Source organism: Podarcis erhardii, assembly GCF_964252035.2.
Source record: "Podarcis erhardii genome assembly, chromosome: 5".
NCBI lineage: Eukaryota > Metazoa > Chordata > Lepidosauria > Squamata > Lacertidae > Podarcis > Podarcis erhardii.
The window spans coordinates 58199688-58226637 of NC_138509.1; the positions used below are offsets into that span (position 1 = coordinate 58199688).

General features: G+C 45.2%; 1 protein-coding gene and 1 long non-coding RNA gene across 4 annotated transcripts in view; one reads left to right on the forward strand and one right to left on the reverse strand.

The window, feature by feature from the left end:
* KCNIP2 (potassium voltage-gated channel interacting protein 2) overlaps positions 1-17767 on the reverse strand; it is a 104703-nt gene extending 86936 nt beyond the window's left edge. For 2 of the 3 annotated variants that reach the window (XM_081864021.1, XM_081864018.1), the window contains exon 1: positions 17112-17767. In XM_081864021.1, coding sequence (XP_081720147.1) covers positions 17112-17184 — 73 coding nt within the window. In that variant the 5' untranslated portion in view covers positions 17185-17767. The remainder of the gene's footprint in view (positions 1-17111) is intronic. The other variant, XM_081864017.1, reaches the window with a different exon arrangement.
* A 218-nt stretch (positions 17768-17985) lies between these two features.
* LOC309342995 lies at positions 17986-26423 on the forward strand. The gene is made up of 4 exons (XR_014157057.1): positions 17986-18101; positions 19489-19630; positions 20529-20599; positions 26220-26423. It is a non-coding gene; the product is annotated as an uncharacterized lncRNA (long non-coding RNA).
* Positions 26424-26950: the final 527 nt, after the last annotated feature.

Genomic DNA, 26950 nt, shown 5'->3' on the forward strand with positions numbered 1-26950 from the left:
GCTTCCCAAGTTTCTTTTTGATAGAAATTCAAGCTCATTTCTGGAGCCCCCAACCCGCCTGCTCCACAGATGAATGTGCAGAGATACTTGCAAGCAATGGCAGGTCTACAGCCTGCTGAAGCATCCAGAGACCTGTGCATTGGGGTAATGATGCCACCCTGATATCATTCCACTGACAAACTATTTCTGGCCCCCTTCCAAAAGAGGGACAGGCGAAAGAGTCTCTGTCCATTTTGCAAGTGTTCATTCACACATCCATGGCTGTGAAGGAACAGTGTACTGTTAAAAGTATTTTTTAAAAGATTCTTCAGCATACGTTTCTACAATCAGTCTGGCTCTCCAAGATTTGTGCCTCTGACCGTTTTCCTTTCGAGATTTGCTAACCAAGCCCATTCTCCCTTGTGCAGATCCATCTTCTCAATACTATTAGGAACAGCCAGGAAAACTCCCACTTTTGCCACTCTTTAAGCCCTTTGACTAAGTGAAAAAAAGGTGGTCGCTAATCCACATTTCGTGATCATATTAATATTGCCGGAAATGCACTGCCTGCTCCTATGCATGTTTACTCAGAAGCAAGAAGAGGTTGAATGGCCTCTGTCATGGATGCTTTAGTTGAGATTTCTGCATCGCAGGGGGCTGGACTAGATGCAGCCCATTCCAACTCTGCAATTCTATGATTCTAAGTCCTGCAGAGTTCAATGGGGGCATATTCCCCAATAATGCATGCACAGGATTGCAGTCACAGAATCAGAGATTAGAAGTCTTGGGTGGAGGCCAGTTGCTATTCTCTGCCGCTGGGCACAATCTTTTGTGGAAGCAAGCACTGGAAAAAGGGGTCATTATCTGCCCTGGACACCTTCTCTCAGGGGACAGAGTTTGTGGCAGAATGAGGATCTAAAATGTTTTTCAAAAGTAGAGGGCGTTCTCTTGCCTCTGCTCGGTTTTAGAACAATCCTCCTCAAAGTTCAGCGCAGGATCTGTGTCTGCCTCCAACGTACTGGAAACAAGAAGGAGAACTGAGCAGAACCTGACTTCATGCAGCCCAAATCTGCAAGCTAGTGGCAGGGAGGCAGTGACCTTTAGGAATGCATTGGGATTCCAGGCAGGATCAGGCATTTATGTGGATTACACAAATGGATAGAATAGGGTTCTCAGAAAGTACAGCTTGCTTTAGCCCATTAACTATAATTAATTGCTTGCCTGTAATTAAAATTAACATGATCATCATGTTTCAATAAAGGTGATAGTTGGGTAATTTTACACGGTTATAAACAGAAGTCTTCCCTAGTCAAAATAATAAAAGATAGGAGGTACATGCCTAGAAGCAGAAGGCATTGTTTGCTGAGGAAATCCTATCTGCTGTCCCTCTTTAAGCACATAGGGCCAATCTACATGGGTTATTAATATGTCTTTGCATACAACTTTCAGGTTTTTGAAAAATGCAAAGAGCATCTGCTGTGATGAGAGGGCTGATAACTTTTGGAACCACAGCAGGCATGGATCAGGAAGGGGGGATTTCTTCCCAGTACAAATTCCAGCTTCAGAAGATGGATCTTACTCAAGACCAAAGCAGGGGAGGAAAGGGTTTAATCACATCCCATGCTGTGATAATTATCCCCCGCCCCTCTTTGGCTAATGCTATTTGCATTTATTAAAAGCGGCGCTGTTAAAAGCAAAGATGCATTTAAGGTCATGTGTAGCTTGGCTCTAACGCACTTCCTAACTCAAGATATGTCAAGTGCACAGATTATTTACAAAAATGCCATCAGCACAGAACGTCTCCGAAAAGACAGCTCTCATTAAAACCCCACAGTTTTAGTCTGATTAAGCTTACGTGTTCCCAGCCATGGTCTAGAGCTTCTTATTAAAGTGACACCTTTCACATTAGATGACAGGAAACACTGTTTGCCACCATGTGGAAACATGGAAGGAACTGGAAGCCAATTCCAGCTCTTGGGGACATGTCTGGATGGTACATATATATTTTTAAAAAAATTTAAAATTGTATACCGCCCTAAACCTGTAGATCTCAGGACAGTTCACAACATAAAATCACAGTATGACAGATAGTAAATATGTCTGAATTTTTAAAAGTGTTATTAAAGTGTTTCAAAATACATTTAAGATTTGGAAGCTCAGCCTCATTAGAATCAATGCTACATGTTCAGTTAATAAAACTTAACAACCAAACCCAATTTGATGAGCCGTTATGTTGTTTTTGCTCACTCCCATTCCAGTTAAGTCTATTCTTCAGAAATTATAAATAGTATCAGGATATAAAATCAACAGGACCCAAACCCAGATTTATTGGTTTTCATCTGTATGTGCAAGAAATACTCATTATACAGAGACAGGTTTGATTCTCAGTGGAGTATAAGGCTAGTCAGACATTTATATATTCTGCTCTGCTCATTCATAAGCAGAATTAATTAGGAACAGTAACTTTAAGCTCAGAGCCAAAGGCTCAAGGAGATATCCAGGATACTGAAGTATTTGAATGTATCTCGTTCTGGAAGACTCTTGTCTAAATCTTTTAAAACTCTTTCAAAATCTTACAGTGAAGTTAATGATCAACACAGGGGGGGGAATGGCAAAAAGTTCCCCAAGACTTTTGATCCAATGGTAGGAGCAAATTCAGGTTTATTCCAGATTAAAATGAAGGAGATAGGGTTTAGCACAGGCATCCCCAACCTTCGGCCCTCCAGATGTTTTGGACTACAATTCCCATCATCTCTGACCACTCGTCCTGTTAGCTAGGGATCATGGGAGTTGTAGGCCAAAACATCTGGAGGGCCGCAGGTTGGGGGTGCCTGGTTTAGCATTTCCAGATTTGGGCTGCAATCCTTTATTGCCTTACCTGAGAGTATGTCCCATTGAGCTCTATTGGTCTAACTTTTGGGTAGACATGCATAGGATTGCTCTGTTAGGTTACTGTGGTTATGCTGAGCAAACTACAGGCCACAATGGAGTGTGTTAAGCAAGTTAAGGACATATGAAGGGATCAATATCTCCTTGAAATATTTACTACAGGCAAACGAAGAAGAAAGAAACTGGGTTCAAAAGAAGCAGCTTGGGTAATGTTTGAGGAACAAGTGAAAATCTGAGTGGATAATAATAAGATCAAAGGTTTGTTATAAAAGTTTTATTCCTCTGCCCTACTTTAACTTTATCTGTAATTCTGTCTCAGCCAGTACAACAGAGAAACATCCATATATTACTTCCCTACTTCCCTCTGCCTCCCTTTCCTCTATTTTTTTCGTGCATGTTGAATTTTAGATTGCAAAATCTTTGAGGGCAGGGAGCTGATGCTGTGTACTATGCAAAGCACCATGCACACTGATGATGCTATATGAATAAGTAAATGATGGAAAAAGAAACCTCTTAATGTGCAAAACAGAATACAGATATTAAAAACTAACAAGAGGACTTGTGAGAATAAAGGGATGGAGCTATCACCTTGCATTAAGTTCTGCATCACTTCCGCTGATAATCAAAGACAAAATGCAAGTGCTTGGTCAGTATGTTTGCAGTAGAGCATTTTCAGGTGGCTGTACTGGGCTCAAAACAAAACAAAACCCCTCTCCCTGCTTCTCTTGTTCCCCTTTAAGAAACTCCAACAGCCAAGCCATAGCAGGAATCTCATTACCCATACCTGACTTGTTTATAGATGCTCAGCTGTGCCAATCTGCTTTAATGGGACGTGAAGGACAAGCATGCTCAAAAAACTAAATAGAACAATGTCAAATTGTCATTGAGTTGCCCAGAAAAGAGACCGCTGGTAACCATGTTCTGCGCAGAGTAATCAGAGCTGTAATCATCTCTCTATCTCTCTATCTCTCTATCTATCTATCATCTATCTATCTACACCATCACGCACACTTGTTTCTGCATCTCAGTCCCCAGTTTCTACAGGACTAGATGCACTCTGCTTTCTAGAACTTCTCACCATTATCAAGTCCTTCCTCTTCCACAGTTCCCCCTGCTGTTCTTTCAGCAGCTGAGCTTCAAGGGTGGAATGTATGATACTTTTTAAGTTGCGGTGGGAGCAAAGGCACAATGAAAAATTTATTAAAATAATAACTGTAAGGAACCTTCGTGGTTTAAGTAAGCCTCCTTATACAGCGTTAGAAGAAAACTGAACTCATGAGATCCTTCAGAACATTGCTAGGTTGGCAGTCAGTGAGGTTGCCTTCACTGGGGCATCATAAAAGGGACAGTGCAAGCCGGGATGATGCAACGGTGAGTCTGCTGGGCTTGGACGTGGCAAGTCATAAAGTCTTGGTCAAGTCATAAAGCCCATCGCCCTTTCTCTACTTGGCCTGCCTCACTGTATACTTCTGAGCAGAGATGAGATCAGAACTGTAAAGTCTAAAATAATAATATGGGAATACAAACCCCAATTTTCAGACTAAATGGGGCGGAAATTAAGACACTGGAAAAGGGATGTCTAAGAGCTAATTTTCCTTTCAGAATGTAGCAGCTTCCAGTGAGCCCACACTGATATCATCCATACACCAAGCCTCTTGTATGCATGTTGACAGGATGCGCAGCTGTCATCACAAATGGCTTTGGGTCCACCATCATGATTGTTCACTCCCCTGTTCTACACTAGAGGTGGAGGCCAAATAATGAGGTGGTGAAGGTTGATTTGGATGTCTTCTGCCCCCATCCTACCGCGACCCCATGAGTCAAAGTTTATCATAATCACTTCCCAGGTTGGACCGTATGTTGCTCTGTAGTTTTGGTACCTTATGGCTCCACGTTTTCCTATGAATCTCTAGGTCCAGGGGCCTTACAAAAAGAGAGGCCATCCAAAACATTTCCTGACTAGGTTGAATATTCTCTGGATTGCTTTTTGTTAAACCAAAGCAGAGGAGGGTGTTTTTTAAAAAATAAAGTTAAAAGCTTCGTTTTTAAAAAAGAAAACCCTGCATTGCTCTGTTTTAACAAACAGCTAAACAAAACTCAAGAGCTCTTCAGAACTCTGCAGGCAACATTTTGCATAGAGTCTCACAGGAAGGCCTACTGAATGCCTGGAAGGCCTATCAAAAGAAGGAAGTGCTGGAAAGAAAGGCTGGGGTGACAATGCCTTTTTTAAAATAAAAAATATACAAGCAACAATACACACCACTCCATCACTTTTTCATTTTAAGCCTTTAAAAAAGCAAGAACACCTCACCTGGTTTCTAGAGACAAGTGAATTCCTTTCATTTCCCTCACAAAAAGCTCCTGCACCTATTTGCCTGCAATTTGGCAGGCTTCATCCACTCTTGAATGGCTCTGTACTTGTAAATTTAATCTACTTATAGCTACTTTTAAATTCCCCATGACTGTGAATTGGGGAGGGGGCAAAGAACTTCATTTGCACAAAGTAGTTCAGAACCTGAAACACAGGTCAAAGTGGAAAGTGCACAGAGCAACTGGGAAACAGACTGGAAGTTTCAAAGAAGCTCACATACAGATGCAAAACATGACCGGTTTCTAACCAGGCTTGCCAATAGCAGCAGCAGCAGGAACAACAACAACAACATTTTTCAGCAACTTTTTTTTGGTACATTTCTTATTTTATTTATCCTTGTACCAACGCCATGAAGCAGATTAGAGAGGGCAAGAGCAAGGCAATTTCTATTGAGCTTCATGGCTAAGCAAGGAATTGAACTTCTAACATGGATGTCTTCCCCAGTTTACAGAAAACCTAAAAAGGTGGTTGCTAGTAAGCTCTGAATTTTGCCTCTGTATTTATGTACTGAATCATCATTTTAAATCTAGAATACAACATTGATCCTAAATTTATTATACAGAGACATGATGCTGGAGGAATTAAGATTATTTCAGATTAATTTACAATATAATAATGACTTAGTTTAATTTATGTGTTATTAAATTGTACATTGTTGTATATATTGTGCTTTTTTAAAAAAAATACAAACATTTTCTAAAAATAATCTATAACAGAGCACCAGAAACATATGAAAATCCTATGAGAGAAGAGAGCAAATGTTATTAGAAGCTGGGGAAATATCCATGTAAACGTAACGGATTCAAATACTTAAAAGGAGGTGCTGAGCCCTTGACATATGCCTGTAAAAAGGTTGTTGTTGGCGTTGTTAATTGAATTAGTATTCTGCCTTTCAACCCAAACATCTCCAGGGCAGTAATGTAGCTGGCATGAGTCTGATTTAAATTGTGCTTATACTGTGAATCTAAATTCAATTTCATTTATAATAAATTGATTTATTATTTATTAAAGTATTTAGGCTGCCTTTCGGGATAAAGAAATCCCCACAGAGTGGTTTGCAATGCAATGCATTGCAATAAATAAAATAAAATAAAAATAAAAATGAATAAAATAAAATAAAATAAATAAAATAAAATATAAAATAAAATATAAAATAAAATGAAATGAAATAAAATAAAATAAAATCTATTTAAAGCTCCACAAAGGTTATGTGGGACACTGTTCAAACTCTTTGTCATTAGGATTTCAATAATTTCCTGATAGTCCAGCTCTCTGTATTTCCCAGGTGATCCTTATTTCACCTGGCCTTGGCTTTCCTTGTGCTGACTATCCATTTTCTTTCATAGTATGGGAAGAGACTGTCCGCCCAAACAAGCCCAACTGCTGCCTGCTTTACAGAACCTCCTGGATGACTACGGATTTGTGTCACTGCCCATTTCCATGAAAGATTTATTCATGCATTTTGCACAATGCCACAATCCCACATGCAACTTTTAAAAAGGATAATAAAGGATGATCTGCATGACTGCCTTGGCAAGCGCAATACCTGCCAGTGGGTGGAGGAAGGAAACCTCAATGGAGCCCAGAACAGCCTTTCTGGCACAGGAGAGCTCACTGTTGTGCAAACACAAGATCCTCTCAGAATCTGAAGCATTACAACAGCAGGCTGTGCCGTGTAAAGATAGAGTAAACCCTACAAACCCAGCGCTGTGCAGATGAAGTGCAGACGAGCCCTGAGAAAGAACTGGGGGGGGGGGGAACCATTAAAGGCAGTAAAGGGGGGTTGTCAGAAAGAGGCACCCATAAGAGGACACAATTCTACAGGTGCATCTATGTCAGGGTTCATCACACTTTTGTTACAGAGAGCCTCCCCTGAATGACGAGACAAACGGCTCTGGCCTCTGCAGTTGTAGCTGACAATATGAAGACAACTTAGCCAGCAAAACTCACTTCTGAGTTTTGGCCAGGCAGATCAATGAAGGGAGGGGAACAGGAGGGAAAACCCCTGGCGTGCTTCACTGTAAGACCAGCAGAAATTAGGTAACAGCACTATTGTTGCCTTCCCCCACCTCCAACCACAACAACAGTCAAAACTAGGGCAGAGCGAAGATGCACACACAGAGCGGGTAATGCCTAAGTACAATGCCTAAGATAATGATGGAGGAGGAGAGCAAAGTCGTCCTTCTTGGCACAGTCAAGATATACCACCAAATGAAAGTGAAGAACAGGAAGCAGATGAAGTCTTGGGGGGGGGGGGCTGCAACAAAATGTTGCAGTGTGTGGAACGCTTTTATTCCGGATTCAAGCAGCAACCCATACCTTGTTCCAGGATATTATATTCCTCCACCTCTGTCAATCCTCAATGGGCTGTTTTTTAATTTCCCCATCCCTTTAGGTTTCCAAAAAAAAATGCTTTTTTGCACTTCTGCAAACATTGTGGCTCCCCCAATGTCTGGTGATACCTTCCTTTTGTGCATGGATGCTACTGTTTTGGCTACAGAGGATGAGTTCACAGTTGATATATCATGCTTTTTGTTTCTGCGTGCTCAAAGCAAACCAAATGCATTACGGTGGTAAAGCAACTCACGACATTCCTTACTGTGAATGTCTCACCCAGATTCTTAAAAAGGGAGTTCCAACCCATCTCTGTGTAGAGAATCAGGCAGATAACTGTTAACAGAGACATTGTATGGAATGAAAGTACCTTGTTACCAAACGCCACACTTACAGTGAGAAAACTGGGACTCACAGCCCAAGACCTTTTAATTTTCTGGTGAGACATATCCGTGCCAAAGGGCAAGAAAGGCCAGACATGATGTCGCAACAAACAGAGAGCAATATAAACTGCCTGTTTTCAGAAACCACAACATTAACACAATGCCTTTGCACCCTGGGTCAGATTTTCTCCAGCTGCACAATATTGACCCTGTCTCCCTTTTCAATGCTATCCTAAATCCTCGTTCTCAGGCCAATTTTACTTTTGCATCAACTGAGAAATGTACACATTTTGCATTATTTCCATTTTATCCTGGCAAGTAACTCATTTTCTTCCTAGCCTGGAGAGCAGTTAAGCCCTATGCACAATCTGAGCATGAATGGGAGGCACACTAGCACATTTTGCATATTAAGAGCAGAGGAAGAGCCGACTGCTTGGCCAATGTGAGAACCTAGCTGGCTATTCTTATCAGGCCAATGGCCCATCTAGTGTAGTATCTTGTTCTCACCCCAAGCAGCCAGATGCCCAAGGGAAACCGCCCAGCGAACTTTGAGCACAAGAGCACTCTCCCCTCCTGGGGTTTCCAGCAACTTCACTACTTCACCGTCTTTCATTCATTAATCACACAAGAACCCTGTAAATAGGCTAAGTCATTATTACTCCCATTTAACAGATGAGAAACAAAAGCCCTGTGTACACCCTCCCATTCACTCTGTGTGCAGAGCATTCCCAACGCAGTGATGTACGGGCGACATGAGCGACAGTCCATACCTATCATGCTGTTTCTCATGAGATACTGGTTTTGGATGTGTCTCCCCACAAACCAGCTTTGATCTGAGTTGAGAAAAGGAGGACCCCACTGCGTTTTTAACCGGTAATGTGTACACAGCCGAAGATGGAGAAAGCGCTGTACCAGAAGTCACCTAGGACTTAGTTGGGATTCTGCCCACCAGCCCTCCCTAGCTTTGTTGGCCCCTTCTAGCTTGTACAATTAAAATGGAATAATCTACCAGATGCAGGCAGTTGTAAACAGCGCAAACTGCCAGTGCCCAGAAAAAGAAGATTGCATGGCTTGGATCCTGATTTTTTATGGCTGTCGTATTAGGCACCGGTGGTTGGCTCTGCTGCAGATGGATCATCCTTGAGGTGCTACTGCCTATAGATAATTGCTGATTAGTGGGGATAACAAGGTCCCAAGTTTCCACGTAAACCAACACATGTTAGAGGAGGAGGCCATGGAGTTTATCAAAAATTGTGTCCCGACCCCCTCAAAAGCCCCAGAGCCCCTGTTGCGTAGCTTTGTTCCTACAATTCCTAAGAAGGGAGAAAGCCACCAGACCCGGCTGATTAATCACCAGCTTCTCAATCTGCCTTAAACCAAAGTGAAAGCACTTTGCTTAATGAAATCACTGCTGATAAAAAGGAAAGCAGGAGGGGGAGAAACTCCAGCCTATCAGAAAAGCTGGGCCAATCTGCCTTGCCTTTCCCCCGTCCCAACCTTCCCCAACGGGTAATCTTCATTTTATTAATCTCATTTTGAGCTCTTAAGAAATAACTCCGTAGGGGTATTAGTATCTTTCAGGGAGCACATATGCAGGAAAGGACCACCTGGAACCCAGCTGAGTAGCTACATCTCTTAGCAGGTCAGGAATGGTACTTCCCTCTCCTTTAAAACCCAAACCATTCCTACCTTCCATCCTTTGTTTGAGTGATGGCTGGCTAAGAATGATTTTTAATGCTTAACCCCTTCTAGCCTTTTGTTGTTGTTGCATGGATTCTGAGTTTCTGCAACACAGCAGGTGACAGCTCTGCTTGGATATGTCTGTGATCAGGGAGAGCGTGGGGGTGGGCTGCTCCTTCCCAGGAGCCCATAAGCCACACAAGCGCTCATACCTAACTGCCAAGCTCTGATCACCTAATCCATCCATATGGCAAATATGGGGAATCCCAGACTCTTGAGCAGCTGATGCGTTTCACCCACGGGAGGGTGCAATGTTGGCACCAGAACCCCCCACACAGCATCTGCACCTTATTTTCTTTGGAACCATTCCTTGTGCTTCTAGCTGAGCACTTTAGATGTCCTTTACCTTGCTCTAAACTCCTTTTATAGCTTCCTGATCATCCAAAATGATAACCGCTCAGGAATTCATCCCAAATGACTAGATTGATCCAGGCTCTCTGCTTACTTTCGCTTCCCTGCCAGTCCAGTTAGGTGAGATGACTTGCTTGCATCTGAAAGGCAAGGGGGTGTGTCTAGCACACAGCCAACAGGGGACAAAGGTTTGGATTTGGCCCTGGCAGAAGGGTCCCTCAGAATTTCCCCCCAAAGAGTACCCCACCCATCCAAAGGTAGGGAGGAAGAGACCACCTATGTCTGGTCCAGTGCTGGGACCTATGAAAAGGAAGGAAGCTAAGCAAGGCTGAGATGTTGCTGAACCATAGACAGCTCTGTGTGAGTGGCTTGCTTCACAAAAGCTTGGGATCAAACTGAGTGCCTTTGTCTTCCTCCAGGCTCCACCCCCGTGAAAGAACATAAAGAATATCACAAAGATGACTAAGATCTGGGGTGCTATGGAGTCTGTAAGCACCCAAACATGAACCAGGCACTAAGGAATGTTCCCATCTGGATGGACCAGTACTTGGGAGCTGGATCAGCCTCGTCAGACCACCTCAAACTACCCCAGGACTACTTTTTCTGTTGCTTTTATTATAGCTCCACTATCCTGAGCTGCAGTTCTTTAGTTTTCCTGGCTCCTGCACTAGCGAAGCCCCAGTGGTACCCACTGTGCATCATGTGTCACTGTGCATCATGTCCGAAAGCCCCTCTGGATGCTTAGAAATCTTCTTGCCTTCATAATATGATCAGGCTCAAAACTGTAATCCAGTGTTTTCCCCAACCAGGTTCCCTCCAGATGTTTTCAACTACAGCTCCGGCCAGCATGCCTGTTGTCCAAAACATCTGGAGTGGACCCAGCTGGGAAATGCGACTGCAAGCAGCACACTAATGGAGCATACTAGCACTCCTGTAACAGTCCTAAGACACAAGCAGCATGAAAACTTCATTTTGCACAGGTGATGGCAACAAGAAAATGGTCCATTTTGCTAATTCAGAATTTCTGCCGAGTTGCTGATTAACATGGGCAGGTTGAAATCCTGCAGCTTGTAATTTTGCAAAAGGTTGAAATTTTGCAAAACCAATTCCCTGTCAATGGGGCTTCACTAGACAGGCTAAGAAAGACAACGTCTGTCTTTTGTTCTGTCCTTCTAGAATCTGTACAAAACCATCTTTTCAGATGAAATGAAATTAAGCCACAAGTTGGAAAAAAATAGCCCCAGACAACCCCTTCCAACCCATCTTCAGCTTGGCTGCTGGCACCAGCACTGGCTCCTCAGACCCTCTCCAAATGCACAGATTTTGGCACACAGGCCCTGTTCACCCTCTGTCCATGTCCTCTTGGAGACAAGCCCAGCTGACTTGGACCAGCTCAACACCTCGAAACCCCCCACAAGCCATCTGCTTTGGGCCACAACAGCAGCCCCCAGGCACTTCGCTGCACACATACACCTGCGCATCACAAAAACCACCACCTCATCTTGACTCAGAGCCAGGTAAAACAGTCACAAATCAGATTCAATTAATCAGCCTAAAACAAGGGAGTTTCCAAGCCAGGAGAGCAAAAGAGAGAGAGCGAGAGAGAGATAGAAACTTAATTAATGGGCACAGCACAGAGAGAGAAGGGGTGACATGCAGTATATATGGACCCAAACAGCACAAGGTTTAATTCATAAGGCGCAGCATCCCTATAGGGCAAAATACTTGGCCTTGGAAATCTCGTGGCACTGGGCCACTCACGGCTCAGTCTGGTCCAGATCGGCTTTTCTACCCACTTACTCTGAGTAGTCTCCACCATAAAACCAAATGGGTGGTGGTGGGGAGGCTCCTGCATACAGGGGCCAATATGCCCATGGACCTTTGGGGTGAAATTAGCCAGCTCAAGGCAGACATTTACAAGATTTTATGTTAACAAACAGGGTGTCAAAATCCAGCAGCAAAATCTATATCAGAGTGTCAGCATAAGCAAGAGAACTCTGGAAGGGGATGGGGTAAGATGGGGGGAATGTAAGGGGAGGCACCTCCACACACACACTAATTCTGCCTCATGCACACACCACTTGCTACATAACCAGTAACACACACAATCATACTCTACCACACACATGCACACACATCTTACGTGCTGCTTAAGTATACTGTATGCACAATAACCAGATCTCTCATATTTAGGCCAGACAATAAGCTGTTTTCTGTAGAAAAAAAGAGGGGAGACGTCAACGTGTGCTATTTGGATAGATAAGAAAAGAATTCTGGCTCATACTGTTGCCTCCTACAGGGCTTAAAGCTCGCTGGTAGCCACACAGCGCATGAAATGCCAAAAGTTGTTAAAATACCATAGCCTCCGTTGTCTTTTCCCCAGGCAGACAAATAGTTGAGGGCGATCATCACACCTCGCTTTCTCCTCCCTCACACTGACAGGACCAGGCTGCCTGCATGGCCTTACGTTTCATGCTGAAAGGGTTTTTAATCACAACCCCTCTGTGGGCTGTAGGGGGATCAGGCCAGATGCTACTTTGCGATCATATACATTAATATGCTTGGCATTCCCCAGTAGGTGGCTTGGAAGAGGCAATATGAGTTACTGCAGTTCTTTACCTGTCACTGTAATGGAGTGAAGTAAATTTATGCCTTGACAGGGTCCCAAAGCACAATGTAGGCTGTTTCTATAGTGATCATTCACCCGCTGCCAAAATGCAGCTGTCTCTGGGGTTGAGCACAACAGCTGTTCTGCGTCAACAACATGGCAAAGGATTTGCGAGGAGAAGCCTACTGGATGGAGGCTCAGGGGGAAGCAAGGTATGGCTGAGGCAAAATGGTGACCAGAAAGTAGGTGCTACCAAGAATGGGAGACCAACTACATCTTTATCCCTGGCAGGTCTGATGTTTTAAAATCATGAACCACCAGAACTTGGGATTAATCTCCAATCAGTATTTCACATTTCTGCCTATTTCACAAGAGGCAGCTTATGAGTTGTGAAATAAATCACAAACAGTGCAGTGTGGCTAGAACCAGTCACAAAGTGTTTGTGGGCCTTGCTGGGGGCGTAATGAGGCAAAGCCAGCCAATGGTTTTAGCAGAAATGTAAGGCCGCATGAGAGGGCCACATCTTCCCATAGCATACTCCAACCTTCTTCAACTGGGTATCCTACAGATATTTTGAGCTATGAGTTTCCTCAGTTCCAGTTAGTACAGCTGATGGGATGATCATTGTTGTACAAAACATGTGGAAGACACTTGATTGGAGAAGACTTTACAAACTGAGTGGGGTGGGAGATTGTGCTTTGCTGTTGTTTATGATTGAAGATGTTTCACATGTATTTACAGTGCTTCAAGAAGCTGCAGGACTCATTTCACCAGAACCATAGTGAGACGAAAGAAATACATGTATGCTGCAGTCAATGATGCCTCTGTCATATTGCCACCATCTCTTCTTAAACCTATTGGGTACAATTCAACAAGGTTTTCCTCAGAGTAGACCCACAGAAATTATTGGTCCTGACTTCCTTTCAATGGACCTATTCCAAGTACAACTTGGTCTTGATACGGGTGGCTACAGCAGTGGAACAGATCAGAATAACAGCAACAGCAAGGGTCTAATACTTTATTTTCAGGTTCAGATTTGTACGACAGAAGAATGGGCCGTAGCTCAGTGACAGGGCATCTGCTTTGAAGGAAGAAGACCCCAGGTTTAATCCCAAGGTAGGATAGGATTGGAAATGTCCCCTATCTGGAAGCCTAGACAGCCAGTGCACATCAGTGCAGACAGCACAGAGCTAGATGGGCAAATAATCCAGCTCACTATAAAGCAGCTTCCTATATTCCTACACTTCTGTCACATTGAGGTGCCTAGAATTCACCCTCTTCCTCACACAAAGCAGCAACTTGTAGCATTTGTGATGGTTCCAGGTGCTTTTTATAGGGTTTTGATTTCCAGGTGGCAATGGTGGAAAGCAACCAAACTGGACACCCACTTGTGCAGACACTAAACAGAAGAGTCTAAACTCATGTTCCTCACCCCACTGCAATCAAGAATTGTGGTGGTGGCAGTGGCATTCTGAAAGTTGCTCAGATCTGCATTACAAGCAGTTGCACAGAAATGAGAAGGCTGCTTGTGCACAGTTGCTTTCCAATATTTTAAGACTACAATATTAGAATAGCAACCAACGGCTAAGAAATAAGAGGGCACTCTATAACTCAGAGGTGCAAAACTGGATACAGCTGATGGGTCAAATCCGTACCCACTGTGGACTAACTTTGGACATCGTATGACAACCTCAAAGTGATAGCTTAACCATTCTGTGGTTTCTTCTAGGAAAGTAAAACCTGCATGACTTGGAGATGAGATTGGACCAAGTAAAGGGTCTAGCCAGATTATTGATTCAAGAATGCTTTCCAACATCCTTTTGGAAAAGTAGGGTTGTTGCTGAGTTAGCCAGAAGCAGCACTGAAAGTGTATTGCATTTTTATTGGCATTCCAATAATATCTTGCTCGGTGCCACAGGCACAGTGATGAATGTGAATACAATCCTTGGCCAGAACATCGTAATGCTTTTTAGGTACTCTCAAGCCCAAAGTCATTCTGTTCAGGATAGCTAATGCTGTCAGGCACTTCCAGAATGAGGTGTGTCTGGAAGCACCGTGCACACACAGACACGGAGGGCACATCCACACTTGCGCTTGCCCCATGCCTAGAAAGCACAAGACTGAGCAGTTTTCCCCTTGCCCCACTCCTTTCCCAGGGAAAATTCACTCTTTAGCTTTAAATCAGAACAAACTGACTGCTGCAATTGAGCACCAATGAGTAGTTAAAGAGTGCTAAAGGTAAGGCAATGGGACAAGGGAAAGTGTGGATAAGCCCAGGCACTTTATTTGCCTTCTCATTGTGTGCCAGTTCACACAACCATCCTTAGCATGCTCATCAACACAAGGTAACTTTTTAATGACTTTTGCCTGTTTTGATCTGGCCTAGTGAATTCTCTAGACACGACCAACATTGTGCTTCATTACATTCCTAAGAAAACTTTGAAAAGATGGTTAAACCAGGGTATGTCAGGTCACAATGTGGACTTGCACAGCAGCCCTGACCTGAATCTAGTGAAGCAAACAGACCTGCCTTTTGTCCCCATCACTGCCCCGCGTGATGTCTGCAGAGGCACCCTGCGGATAAAGGAACAGTGCCAGCACAGCCCTGTCAGACAAGGAGAACTCAGCCCCCACTGCGCTTTCTTTGCAAGTCTACTGGGAGGTCATATTTTGCTGCACGTTCAGTGCAGGTGACAGTAGGTCTATGTGATCTTCAGCCACATGGTTTGACTAGCTCCATAGCAAGTGTTCTGTTCTCTTCATTTCTTGTTTAGTCTTCTGACTAACTGCCTACCGAGGACACATACAGCAGCTGTGTCTGGGAAGAGACTACAAAGATGGGGATAAATGACTCAAGGGAGTTGGTGACAGAAGATTCAATATGAAGTTGTACCTGAAAACAATGGGGCAGGACAGATGGAAGGGACAGGATCTGATCCTAACCTACTAGAAGCAAGTACACCAACTGACTTAAAAGACAAAACCTATTCATCAGACAAATCCCTTTAAAAACCGAAACATATTGGGTGGCATTCAACTAAGTTGTACTCAGAGTAGACCCACTGAAATCAATGATCCTAACTTAGTGCTGTAATGTTCATTCCTTTGAGTAAAACAGAATTGAATAACCCCCTATTTCTTTTGCAGCAGCTTTATACATGAAGTTTAGTTCCAAGAGAGAATTCTGTCCAATTGTAAAGGAAAATGAGGAGACAGAGAATGAATCCATGGTGACATCCAGAAACAGCAACAACAATGGAGAGGCATTACTCATTTTCACTAGTAATTGTGAAGCAGAGCTCACTTTGGAAAGCAGAGATTTCCTGCTTCTAACTGTGTCTCGCTTTCCTTCATATGAAAAGAGCACACGGAAATCTGCCTGCTGAACAGGGTACTGTGAAATCAAGGCTGTTACCTGGACAGCAGAGAATTAGCAGCACAATGCTTGCGTCTCCCCAGCAGGCTCTGCAATCAAAGGTTGCAGCCTGGGAGGCACTCTATTTTTAACTTGATTTTGATTTTAAATCCATATGGACGTGTTAAAGTCACTGGAGAAATGGGAAAGTTGTGTGGGCTTTGAATTCCTACTCAGCTCAAAATATCTCCTTTCATCACATCTCTGCGGGTGAAGAGCCCATTTTGCAGGCACTGAATTGCTTAAAGGACATTTAGGGGCAACAGGCGCAGCGAAAATTGGACTACTCAGCTATAGCAGAGGCCTTTGACAAAAAACAGCACCAAGGAGAGCTACAGGCCTCTGGAGGCATTTTGCTAGTCCCCAGTGCAAGGGGTTCCTTATCTACTAGGCCCTTTTCCAGGTGTGGGGAAACCACGAAGGCCCCAGGGGGCATGCCTTCCCTTGGTAAGCCAGACACATCTGAGATGCATCTTGATGCTTTACCTTGGTGGCTTTACCCCCTTCTGTGTTATCTTCCAGATGCCCACTTGCCTTTCTCAGGTGGGTCTGTTCACTCAGGTTCCCTTGACTTGGACACGGAAGAGACTATTCATCAAGAATTCCCTTTAGTTTTGCAAAGGGGGCACCACACCTAATCCAGGCAGCAAATAGTTCTGATTGTCTGGAGCAAGGGGCATCTCCCAACGCTAAATAAAGAAGACTCATTTCTCCAGCATTCACACACACACACACACACACACTTCCAGCCAACATGCTCCAGGTGCCCCCTAGGTAAGCCACGGGGCCAGATTTCAAGGGAGGAAGTCGACATCGAGCAAGCACCCACTTTGGCTAAGTGGAAGTTTGCACATGGACTGCAGGTCGCCCAAGAGAGTGGCGAGGGAGCACAAAGGGACACTGGTGCGTGTGTGAAGTTCAGAGGGAACATTTTAGACCCAGGACCTCTACCCTGCTCCAGGTAGTTTGCCGCTAGAAGGATGCTGCCCTTTCCCGCAGCGCCCCCGAGCCGAGCGCCTTGCCAGCCCGGGAGGAACTCACCGGTTAGTTGGTCGTAAGAACCGTCGAGGTCGCGGGAGTCGGAGAGGCTCTCTTTCCTGTCCTTGCCGCGCATCTTGCGGAGCGGAGACGCCCCGGGGCGCTGGGACGGGACGGGCACCGACTGCGCGCCTCCTCTCGCCTAGCTGTCCTCCTCTCTGGCGCCCGGGATCCAGCTCCTCCCTCCCCTCCCTCCCTCCTTCCCCCCGGCGCCCTCGGCAGATCCTCCCGGCGGGGCCGGGGCAAGCGGCGTCCAGCTCCCCGGCAACAGGAGAAGCGAGCGCCCGCTCTCTCCCCTCCTCCTCCTCCGACTGCCTTCTCCACCTCCCCCGCCAGCTTCTGCGCACAGCCGCTTTCCTCCCGTTCACACGGGTGGGCTTCTACACCGGGTTAAGGGAGAAGGAGATTGCCTCCCCTGAGGCGAGCGAGACTCCGCGCCTGGTCCTTCCCGTCTTCAGTACCGCCCCACGCCGAGGGTGGCGCTTCACGCTGGAACTAACACTCTCATTCCCGGGAGGGGAGGGTGGGGTTTTCTACCGTGCACGCCGGCTGGGAAACTGAGGAATGGAAAAAAAAAGTGGGGGGGGGGGTCAGTTAGACACGTGTCTCCTGAGGCCGGGAGACACGTGCGCCGGTACACAAATACGCGCGCGGGCGTCGCGAGCTCGCTTCCTCGACGCCCTCCCACAGTTGCAGAGGGAAGGCCGCCCCTTCGAGGGCAGGCGAGGCGCGCACCCGCCCACCAGGCCTCGCGCGGAGACCCGGGAGCAGAGGAGCCGCGAGCAAAAGGGGAGAGTTCCAGCCGGGTACTATGCAAATCAAGCCCGTCCACCCGCGCTCGCAGAGGCCGGGGATGGGGCCCACCATTGAGACTTCGCCATTCCGAAGGCGCCTCCTTGCGCCCATCGCACGCTGCGTAGGGCTGCACGTGCGCACGCTTCGCCGACGGCCCTCGCCAGTTCAATCCGCTCTAGGCGGCTTTCAGAGGAGCAGGTGGGACTCCGAGGTCTTAGAAGGAACCAGTCCTTGGGGTGGGGTTGCCACTTCCACCACTCTTTAAAAAAACAACAAAAAAACTCCTGGCTCCGTTATTATGAAAAAATAATAAACCCAAGGTGGGAGAGCTTCACCGGTTGAATTCTGCCTGTTGCATCCTCTTAGAGCGCAGGAGCTTGCCAGGACGCGGCGGTGGCAGGTCCTAAGACCAGCTAGAAAGGTGGTAGGGATATATGGGACACGCTGGTGGTAGGGATATATGGGACACGCTGACTAAAGGAAGTTCCTCACTGAGGAGGCCCAATAGCCAGACAGCGGGCAGCTGTCAGAGGGCCAGTAGCTAAGCTAAGAGAACACCTGCCCTGGATGGATTTCAGATGCTGGATCAGAGGTATCACAGCATGGTGATGTATTTCGTTCCAGCAGTGCACTCTAGATGGATTGCAGCCTGTCCTGGTCCAATACCCATCCACTTGCCTAATGAGGACCTTTATAGAGACCACAGCGTGTTTACAGCAAGGGATGGTGGACTGTACTGGCCCAGGGTTGCCACAAAAGAAAATGCATCACAGTGGTCCAGGAATAAGTTGCAGGGCATATCCCGGTAAGTTGGAAAGGAGATTTATGCGAGTAACAGCTTCTTGGCTAGATTGCCACATAGCCCATCTCACTCTTGGCTTCTTGGTTGTTCCTTTTGGTAATTCTCATGTTTTTCTTAAAACAAAAAATGCTAGGAAAATTTTGGCTTTTTTTAAAAAAGAGGGCATCTTTCTGTGAAGCCTGGAAATGCAGATAACGCATCTTCTTCACTTTCCTCGACCCACACCATTAATCTTAATTAATGAGTACTGCTCATATTTTGGTCTCTGCTGTACTGCTAAAACGCCAGCCAAATTGATTCAAGGCCTTAACCCAGTCTACGATACCACCGTGGAGAAACTGAACTGTTCCATGGTGGCCAACAGGTGGCGTGGGGGAGCCATGCCTCTATAGAGTTTAACACCCCCCCTCCATCAGTACTTCCATGGCTGCTGTTGCTCCTTTGCCTCTCCTCCCCGACATCAAATAATTTCCTTAATTACAATACCTGTATTCAGCACTGGCAGAGCTGGCTCAGGATGACATGGGCTGCTCCAGTCAATATGTCCTTCTCTGTTCTTGCCCATTTTCTTTGCAAGAGGAATCTGGAGTTTGTACATCTCCCCACAGAGCTGGGGCAGAGGAAGTAAACAGTTCATTCATTTTATTAAAGATTTGTGAAACATCCCCAAGCCACACCCATTTGGAGGAGCTTGCATTCCACGTAATTATTGAGCACTATCATGTGCGAAGCAAAAGGAAGGGGACAAGACTAATTAGAGTTTCCCCTTTTCCCCTTCCTGAGGTGCTTTATTTCCCAAAGAGCATAAGAAAGCTACAGACCTTTGGAGACCTGGAGCTGATGGCATGTTCTCATTGTGCCCTGCGATGGATGTGGAGATTCATTTCCCTGAAGCAAATGCCACCTGAAATTCTTCCAAGGGAGTGTGGGCAGCCTGTGCTCATCAGGGAAATGGGCTGCTTGAAATACCTTTGGTCAGGGATAAGGGGTTTTTTTGTGGGGGGGGGTTGCCCTCTGGCCCTGCACTTGACAGTCCAGAGGGGCACAGAGAGAGTGATAGCCCCAGCCTTGGGACTTGTGGGTTGCTGTCCATAAGCAATTCAGAAAGTGCCCTTTTCTTAGTACCAAGCAGGAACCACAAGTGTGAGCTGGCAGAGAAAGTGGGAAGCTGATTGACAGGGCTGATCTGCAGGGAAAGGATGCAGATTTTGGGGGGCCATTCACGAACAGCTAACTGTTGATTATTTCATTTATTATTAGAGTTTTGCTATCCTGGTTGAGGAGAGAGCTGCCACATTGATGTGCTCAAACTTTATGGGACCATCTTCCTGTTCTGTTTTCTCCAAGAGACTGGGTAGAAAAGGAGCCTGGAAGCAATTTTGCTCAGCCTTTTTTGCAGAGAGTGCCAGGTCCTCAGGTCTCAGTTATGTTTTTCAGGGTACTCCAGATATCCTGTGCCTAATAGGAGTGGGGTCTCTGCAAGTTACAGGAGCCCTCAGTGGCACCACAATGCAAGACTGTATAACACAAATACAGAATGGCAAAAAGAAGGTATCGGGAACATGTGTGAATGTGCAAGAGTTGCATTAAGCCTGCTGTAGCAAGGAAGGGAGTTGCCAGAATATGTGCATATCACAGCTCCTCTAGAAATGCCTGGATCTCAAATTATCAGCATCCTCCCCCGCTTTTTTAAAAGTAAGCTTTCTGTGAAGGGTGCTGCCTTCCCCGTGCAGAGAGAGAAGGCAAACACGGGGGGGGGGGGAGAGAAACTGACTAGGGAAAACTTGAGAAATATCATTGTTAATTTCATCTGATAGATGGAGTGTCACACAGAGAGCAGCTGACACCAGATTGACAGCAGTCTGTCTGGAGGGCGCACACATGGGAGACTGAGGTGAGTGCCATTTATCAAATGAACAGATCAATCGGGATTATAGTATTTATTTCCTGTGATTAATATTTGAACTCCAATTCATCTTGCTTGAGAGTTCCAGTCTCCAATGATTCACTTTAAAGAAAAAGAAAAAGTCCGCACTGGAATTTCCCAGGCAATTGCAGATAGAAGAAGCAAAGGTACCAAATTGCCTCACCCCAAAAGGGATTCATAATGGCAGAATTCAGTAACCAGTTTTGCTAGTGGAAGCCCATGCCCATAGAAGGACTACTAGTGTAGTGGGGCTACCTACTCCCCAAAATTGGCTCAGGGAGGTCAGGAGAACCTCCAGACTTGCACATGGGGATGAGAAGCTTGCTCTGACAGAACACTTTTTCAAAACCAGCTGATTTCCCTATCCTTCCCTGACTTAACCCCAAGCCCCAAAGGGCAGCCCAGGTAAGATGGTCTTACAAGGGCCCAGAGTCTGCAGGAAGGGCAATCCATTGCTGCTGCTTCTAGGTCCTTTATGCTCCTAGAGGTGTCTCTCCCCATGAGAGTTTTACTGGCCTTGGCAAGTGCTCTCTGTCCTACTCCTCCCCATTCCCTTTCCCTGGAACTTTCTTGCATATAGAGTCTCTGGAGAAAACACTATCTTGGCACCTTTCTCACCATGTTCAAGGCAAAGGAGAAATATGCCTAGTATTCTCACACCCCTAGGACCAATCAAAGGAAGACCGCTGGCTATTCCACATTTTCTCATTCAAAAAGCCTGGGTGGCTTAGGCTACCTTGACTCCAGGTTGTCCTCTGAAGAGCAGTAACACCTCCTCCAGCTCCCTATGTTGCAGAGCAGGTGGTACCCACACAGAGACCCAGGAGCCAGGAAGGAGATCACCTCTTGCTCTTGTGGCTCCCAGCGCCCTTCTCCTGCTTTCCCTCCCCCCCTTCTTGAGCTCTTGCCTTGATAGAAAATCTCTTTCTAATCATTTCTCCTGCTTGCATGCGGCCCTCCCTCCTCCCTCTCCTCCACCCCCATTCACTCCGATGGTGAGTGGGAGGGTTATTAATTTGAGGTTTTCCTTGCTCGTGCTCTAAATACCGAATACAGCGTTCAGCATTCCCACAGCAAATGAGACACACATTTCGCTTAGGAGGCAGTGGGAGAAAATGATGCAGCTCCTTCCACAAATTAATTGCTGAAGAGAAAGAGAAAGAGAGAGAAATGGGGAGGCAATCCGACTCTGATTCAACTTGTTTGCAAAGTTGAAGCAAGAGGGGGACAAGAAAAAGCTCTTGCCTGTGCTCACAGGGGGAAATCAGTGACGTGGTAGGAGTGGGTCAGCAGAGTTATTTGGAAGGCACCACAAGACCAGAGGGCAAGGGCATGTCAGAATAGAGTGGCCGTCACTGACATGGTGAGAACTCCGAAGGTATTGTAAGTAGATAGATAGATATAGATAGATATATAGGCTCAGAGGATGTCCATGACTGTTCCGTAACAGGGCTGCACACTAGGAACAAAGCAGTTGCCTTTCTCTTGGAGCCAAGAAGGGGGGAAACTGATCAATAAGCCATTGAGCTAATCCCACTGGCACAAGAAAGGGAACACTCACAGTAAGACAGATTCCTTTGCCCTGAAGTACCAGGGCAAATCAAGAGAGGCTGTGGTTCATGTCCCCTTGGTGCAAGTTGCCGTATGCAAAAATGGCAAAAGCTAGGCTTGCCATATATCAAAAACTAAAAACCAGGATATCCTGAATGTTGTTGAGCTGGTTTATTTTTAAATAAAACCACTGAACTTGTTGGGATTTTTTTTACACAAACCCCAAGGTTGTTTAGCCTTTTTATTTTACAAAAACACACACAAAAAAAGAATTTTTTTTTCAATTGACTTGCCAAAGATCCAAAGTGCTGCCTTTGGGAAATCCCCCCCCCCCATGTCAATTCTGCCTTTGAAGTCCCAGTAATGTCCAGGGAAACCCAGACGTATGGGAGCTCAACAAAAGCTTCCATTTTATTTGGAAGGCAGAAGGCTGCCTTTTCTCTTCTAGGGATGCTGCTAGCCCTGCCAATTTCCCCCTGCAGCAAAGAGCACATGCTGAGCCCACACCTTTAGGAGATCTGTCAGAAGTGGTAAAGATTCATTAGGATCATAGAGGCCATACCAAATCCAATTTGGTTTATTTAAAAAATGTATGGAGTTGGTAAGGATGAAGGAATCAATACTGATTTGAAATAATATAAAAACACAAATTCTAACCTATGACTAAATGCACTTTCAATATATATTTCACTTTTTACTTTAAAGGCTTGCATCTTAGCAGTGTTTCATGGTTCAAGGGTACAATAGCTTTGTAAACAAGCATTTTGGTTTCCCTACGAATGTCCCGGTCCTCAAACACACTGCACTTCAACAGGGAGAAAGCCGCACTTGTAGAGCTCAGGCGATGCTGGATTTCTGCATCAATGTCAGCCCTTGTAGAAAGATAACTGCCCAGGTAGATTCAAGTGATTCAAGGGCAAGGATATACTGTAACTAAAGGTAAAGGTAAAGGGATCCCTGACCATTAGGTCCAGTCGTGGCCGACTCTGGGGTTGCGGCGCTCATCTCACTTTATTGGCTGAGGGAGCCGGCATACAGCTTCCGGATCATGTGGCCAGCATGACTAAGCCGCTTCTGGTGAACCAGAGCAGCACGCAGAAATGCCGTTTACCTTCCTGCTAGAGCGCTTTGACATGCTTTTGAACTGCTAGGTTGGCAGGAGCAGGGACCAAGCAACGGGAGCTCACCCCGTCGCGGGGATTCGAACCACCAACCTTCTGATCGGCAAGTCCTCGGCTCTGTGGTTTAACCCACAGCGCCACCCACATCCCTTATACTGTAACTATACCTCACCAAATTCCCAAATCTGATACAATAGCTGTTTTTCTCTTTTTTATAGTACAGTACAGTACAGTACAGTACTCCTATCTCCAGAATGACATTCTCTCTCTATCCCACCACAATTGTTTTTTTTTTTGTTTTTTTTTAATGCCAAAATGTACACTTTATCTAGCCTGGCTTTTTAGCTGTTACAAAGAGGAACAATTTCCTTTGATAGTCTATCAAATAGCCTGTGGTATTTCTCTTGAAAGGTGTCAAACAAAGAGGAAATCTCTGCCAGAGTCCAATCCACAGCCCATCTTTCAGCTAATGTGAATAGAAAAGTGTGGTGAGGGGGCCAGCTACCAATTACAAGCACACCAAGATCTCTAATGTGATGATGGTACAGTGGGGTACATAGTGCAAAGAGAAATTCTGTTTTCTACTCAGTCCATAGAGAGTTCCAAAAACATGTATGTGCCAGTTACTTTTAAGAACATAAGGAGAGCCTGCTGGATCAGACCAGTGGCGCCTCTAGTTCAGCATCCTGCTCTGGCCATCGCCAAAAATGTTGAAATTTATCTTCCCTCCCTCTTTTGATTTGTTCATGAGTTGTAAGATCTAAGTGGTTTCCCACTTTTCTGCAGAGCTTTTTTTTAAGAGAGTGAACTACATTGCTTTACTTAGTTTGAATTTCTAATATGCTGCTGTGGCCCCTTAGGAGTTACAGTGCTGGATGTTAAGCTCCTGCCTGTCTAATATTAGACTTGTAGGTGCATTTTACTTTTGTGTATTGTGCAGCTTGTTTCATTTTCTCTTACGCTTCCCACCTTCTCTTTAATAAACTTGGAACTCGTTCTAGTTAGACACAGAGTATTACATAATGAAGGCAGATTCGCAGGCATTGAAGACAGCTTCCAGATTTTAAACCTTTGTGACACCTGGCTGAAATTAAACTCTGCATATATTCAGGGGACTGGTGCTGAGTCCTGGCACTGAACTCAAAACCACAGGTTCTTGTTCCCAGTGAGAGCTTTCCTGTCATTGCAGATAGCAGGTGTGGAATCATTCCATTCAGATTGGGTCCAGGGTGGGGGCAAAAGCTTGAAGCCTCCCTCCTCCACACCAGCTATTTTTATTTTTTTTTAAGCCCATGGCAAAATAATGTCACATCAAGTTTGGCTCTCAGCCTTAATCCCCCACTGCAATATGAGGATAAAACCACTCACTTTTGGGGGGTTTTCTTCTTCTAAAAGGTCTACATATATGTGAAACGCTTTGCAGACAGTGAAATATTCTGCCAATGCTACTGTTGTTATTATTATTGACCCAAGTTGTTTCCATACAATCATAGAATTTTATCATCTCCAATAGAATATCATTTCCATCCTATCAATGCAGCCCACACTGGTCACAGAGGACAGAACTGCACCTTATAAACAACCTGTGTTGATCCCGGAGTCCATAAGAACATGAGTAGCCTTGTTGGATCAACCCAAAAGCTTATCTAGTCCAGTGTGCTGTTTCCACACAGCAGTCAACCAGATGTCCACAAGCAGGACACAAGGGCAGTAGCTCTCTCCGTCTCCATGTTGCCTCTCATCCTGGAGGTATTAGACAACCATTGTGACTCTCAGCCATTGATAGCCCTGTCCACCATGAATTTATCTAATCCCGTGTTAAAGCTATACAAATTGGCGGCTGTAACCAGAGTCTTGTAGTCCTCTTGTCTGTCTTGAATGGCCTACCATTCAGTTTCATTAGGTGACTCTGGGGCTCTAGTATTATGAAAGAGGGAGGAAAAGCTTCTCTCTAGCCACCACTTGCTGGAGGAGATATTATAGTCCCATTCTGTTCAGCCCTCAAAAGCTGGGGGAAATCTTGGGATTAAGCAGCTGGCTGTTGGCCTGGGGCTCTGTGGGAGGGGTTGATTTATGGACTGTGAGGGGAAGAGATGACTGCCATCCTCTGTTGTCTTCCATCCTTTGGTTGGTTGGTTGGTTTGTAAGCAGAGTGTAAAACCTGAGCCCAGGAAAAGGGGATGGAGTGTGTGTGTCAGCTAGGTGGTCACAGCCAGAGTCAAATAAGGGCAAATTAAAAACAAATGTAAGAAACAATGAATAACGTAAGTGGTTCCAGATGGATATCGCCTCTCAGGGTCTGCCAACAGGACACATGATGTCAGGTTAAATAATCAGTGCCAAAAACTCTTCTGGCCAAGGTTATTTTTCTCAATTGCTGTCAAATAAGAGTTAATCAAAGCTTTTTGGGTAATTGCTCCCTGGCTCAGGGAGATGCCCAGGCAAGCTCTACATAGGTAACTATAAGTATACCTCATAGAACTTCCCAGAAAGCAGCTCTGTGAGCAGAAGGAAGGCAAAAAGTGTTCTGGCACCCTATAGACTAGAACCATGTTGATTTAATGGGGCATGAGGTGTATAGGCAAGTCTGCAGCAGATATGAGATGGGCAGTATACATGTGAGATGAGAAAAGTAAATTATAGAGCACAGAAGTAAAACAAAAAACAGCACAATTTGATTACTAGATACAACACTCAACTTTCTGTGGCATGAGCAACTCTCATGGATGCAGCCTCTTCACCTGCTAAGGTGCCACCATGGCTTTTGGAGAAGAATCGTGGGTGCTAAGGTGGAAACAGGAGCTCAGTGCTTCTCAAGAGCTGCTTCTCAGACGTTCTCTCTGAACCAGTTGTGGGACCTAAGGAATCAGACTTTGTGCTCTTCTGATGAATCAAGGATGTAGTTAAAACCAGAGTCGAGTGCCTCTTGAAAGGAAATACCTTAGAGAGAGACTGTCTGGGAGCATCTTCTCAGAGGTTACAAACTTCTACAAAAGCCACCACAGATCAAGCACCTGACATCATCTAAAAACTTAATACTTTTCAATAGAGTAGGTTCATATATTTAGAACTGGAATCCTGTGACAGTGACAGACTGCACCATTTCATACTGTGGGTGTGGTGGGGGGGGGTGCATGTGTGAACTGGCCCCCCCAGGAATAATTCATTCTTCCTGGCACCAAAAAAAAAAGCACATACCCATTTGCGTACACCTTCCATTTGGTTTGTTGGAGATGGTAGTTTTTACTTGTTCTGGTTGTTAATTGTTCTGTGCGCAAAACCAACTCTTCCTCTCTGCATTTCTTTCAGTTTGTTACAAGATCAATAGAAGGGCGTGTACCATGCATACATTTGAATTTAAGAAATAAAGACCATTTTTTAAGACGACAGAATCATTCCTGTTTAGTGACTTCTTTGCAGGACGTAAAGCTGCTTTGAGTCATACCTGCATTGTCTGAAATAGCTTTCACCTCAATGCTAAACCTCCAGTGGCTACTTGATTTACTCTGGCCTGGAGCATTTCACAAAGGCTTAGACACAAAAAGAATGGATTCCAACAGCCTTGATGTATTAGCAAACCTAGCCAAAATAGATACAGCATGCAGTTATATACATCTTCCATCACTTGTTGCTGTTGTTTGGCTGT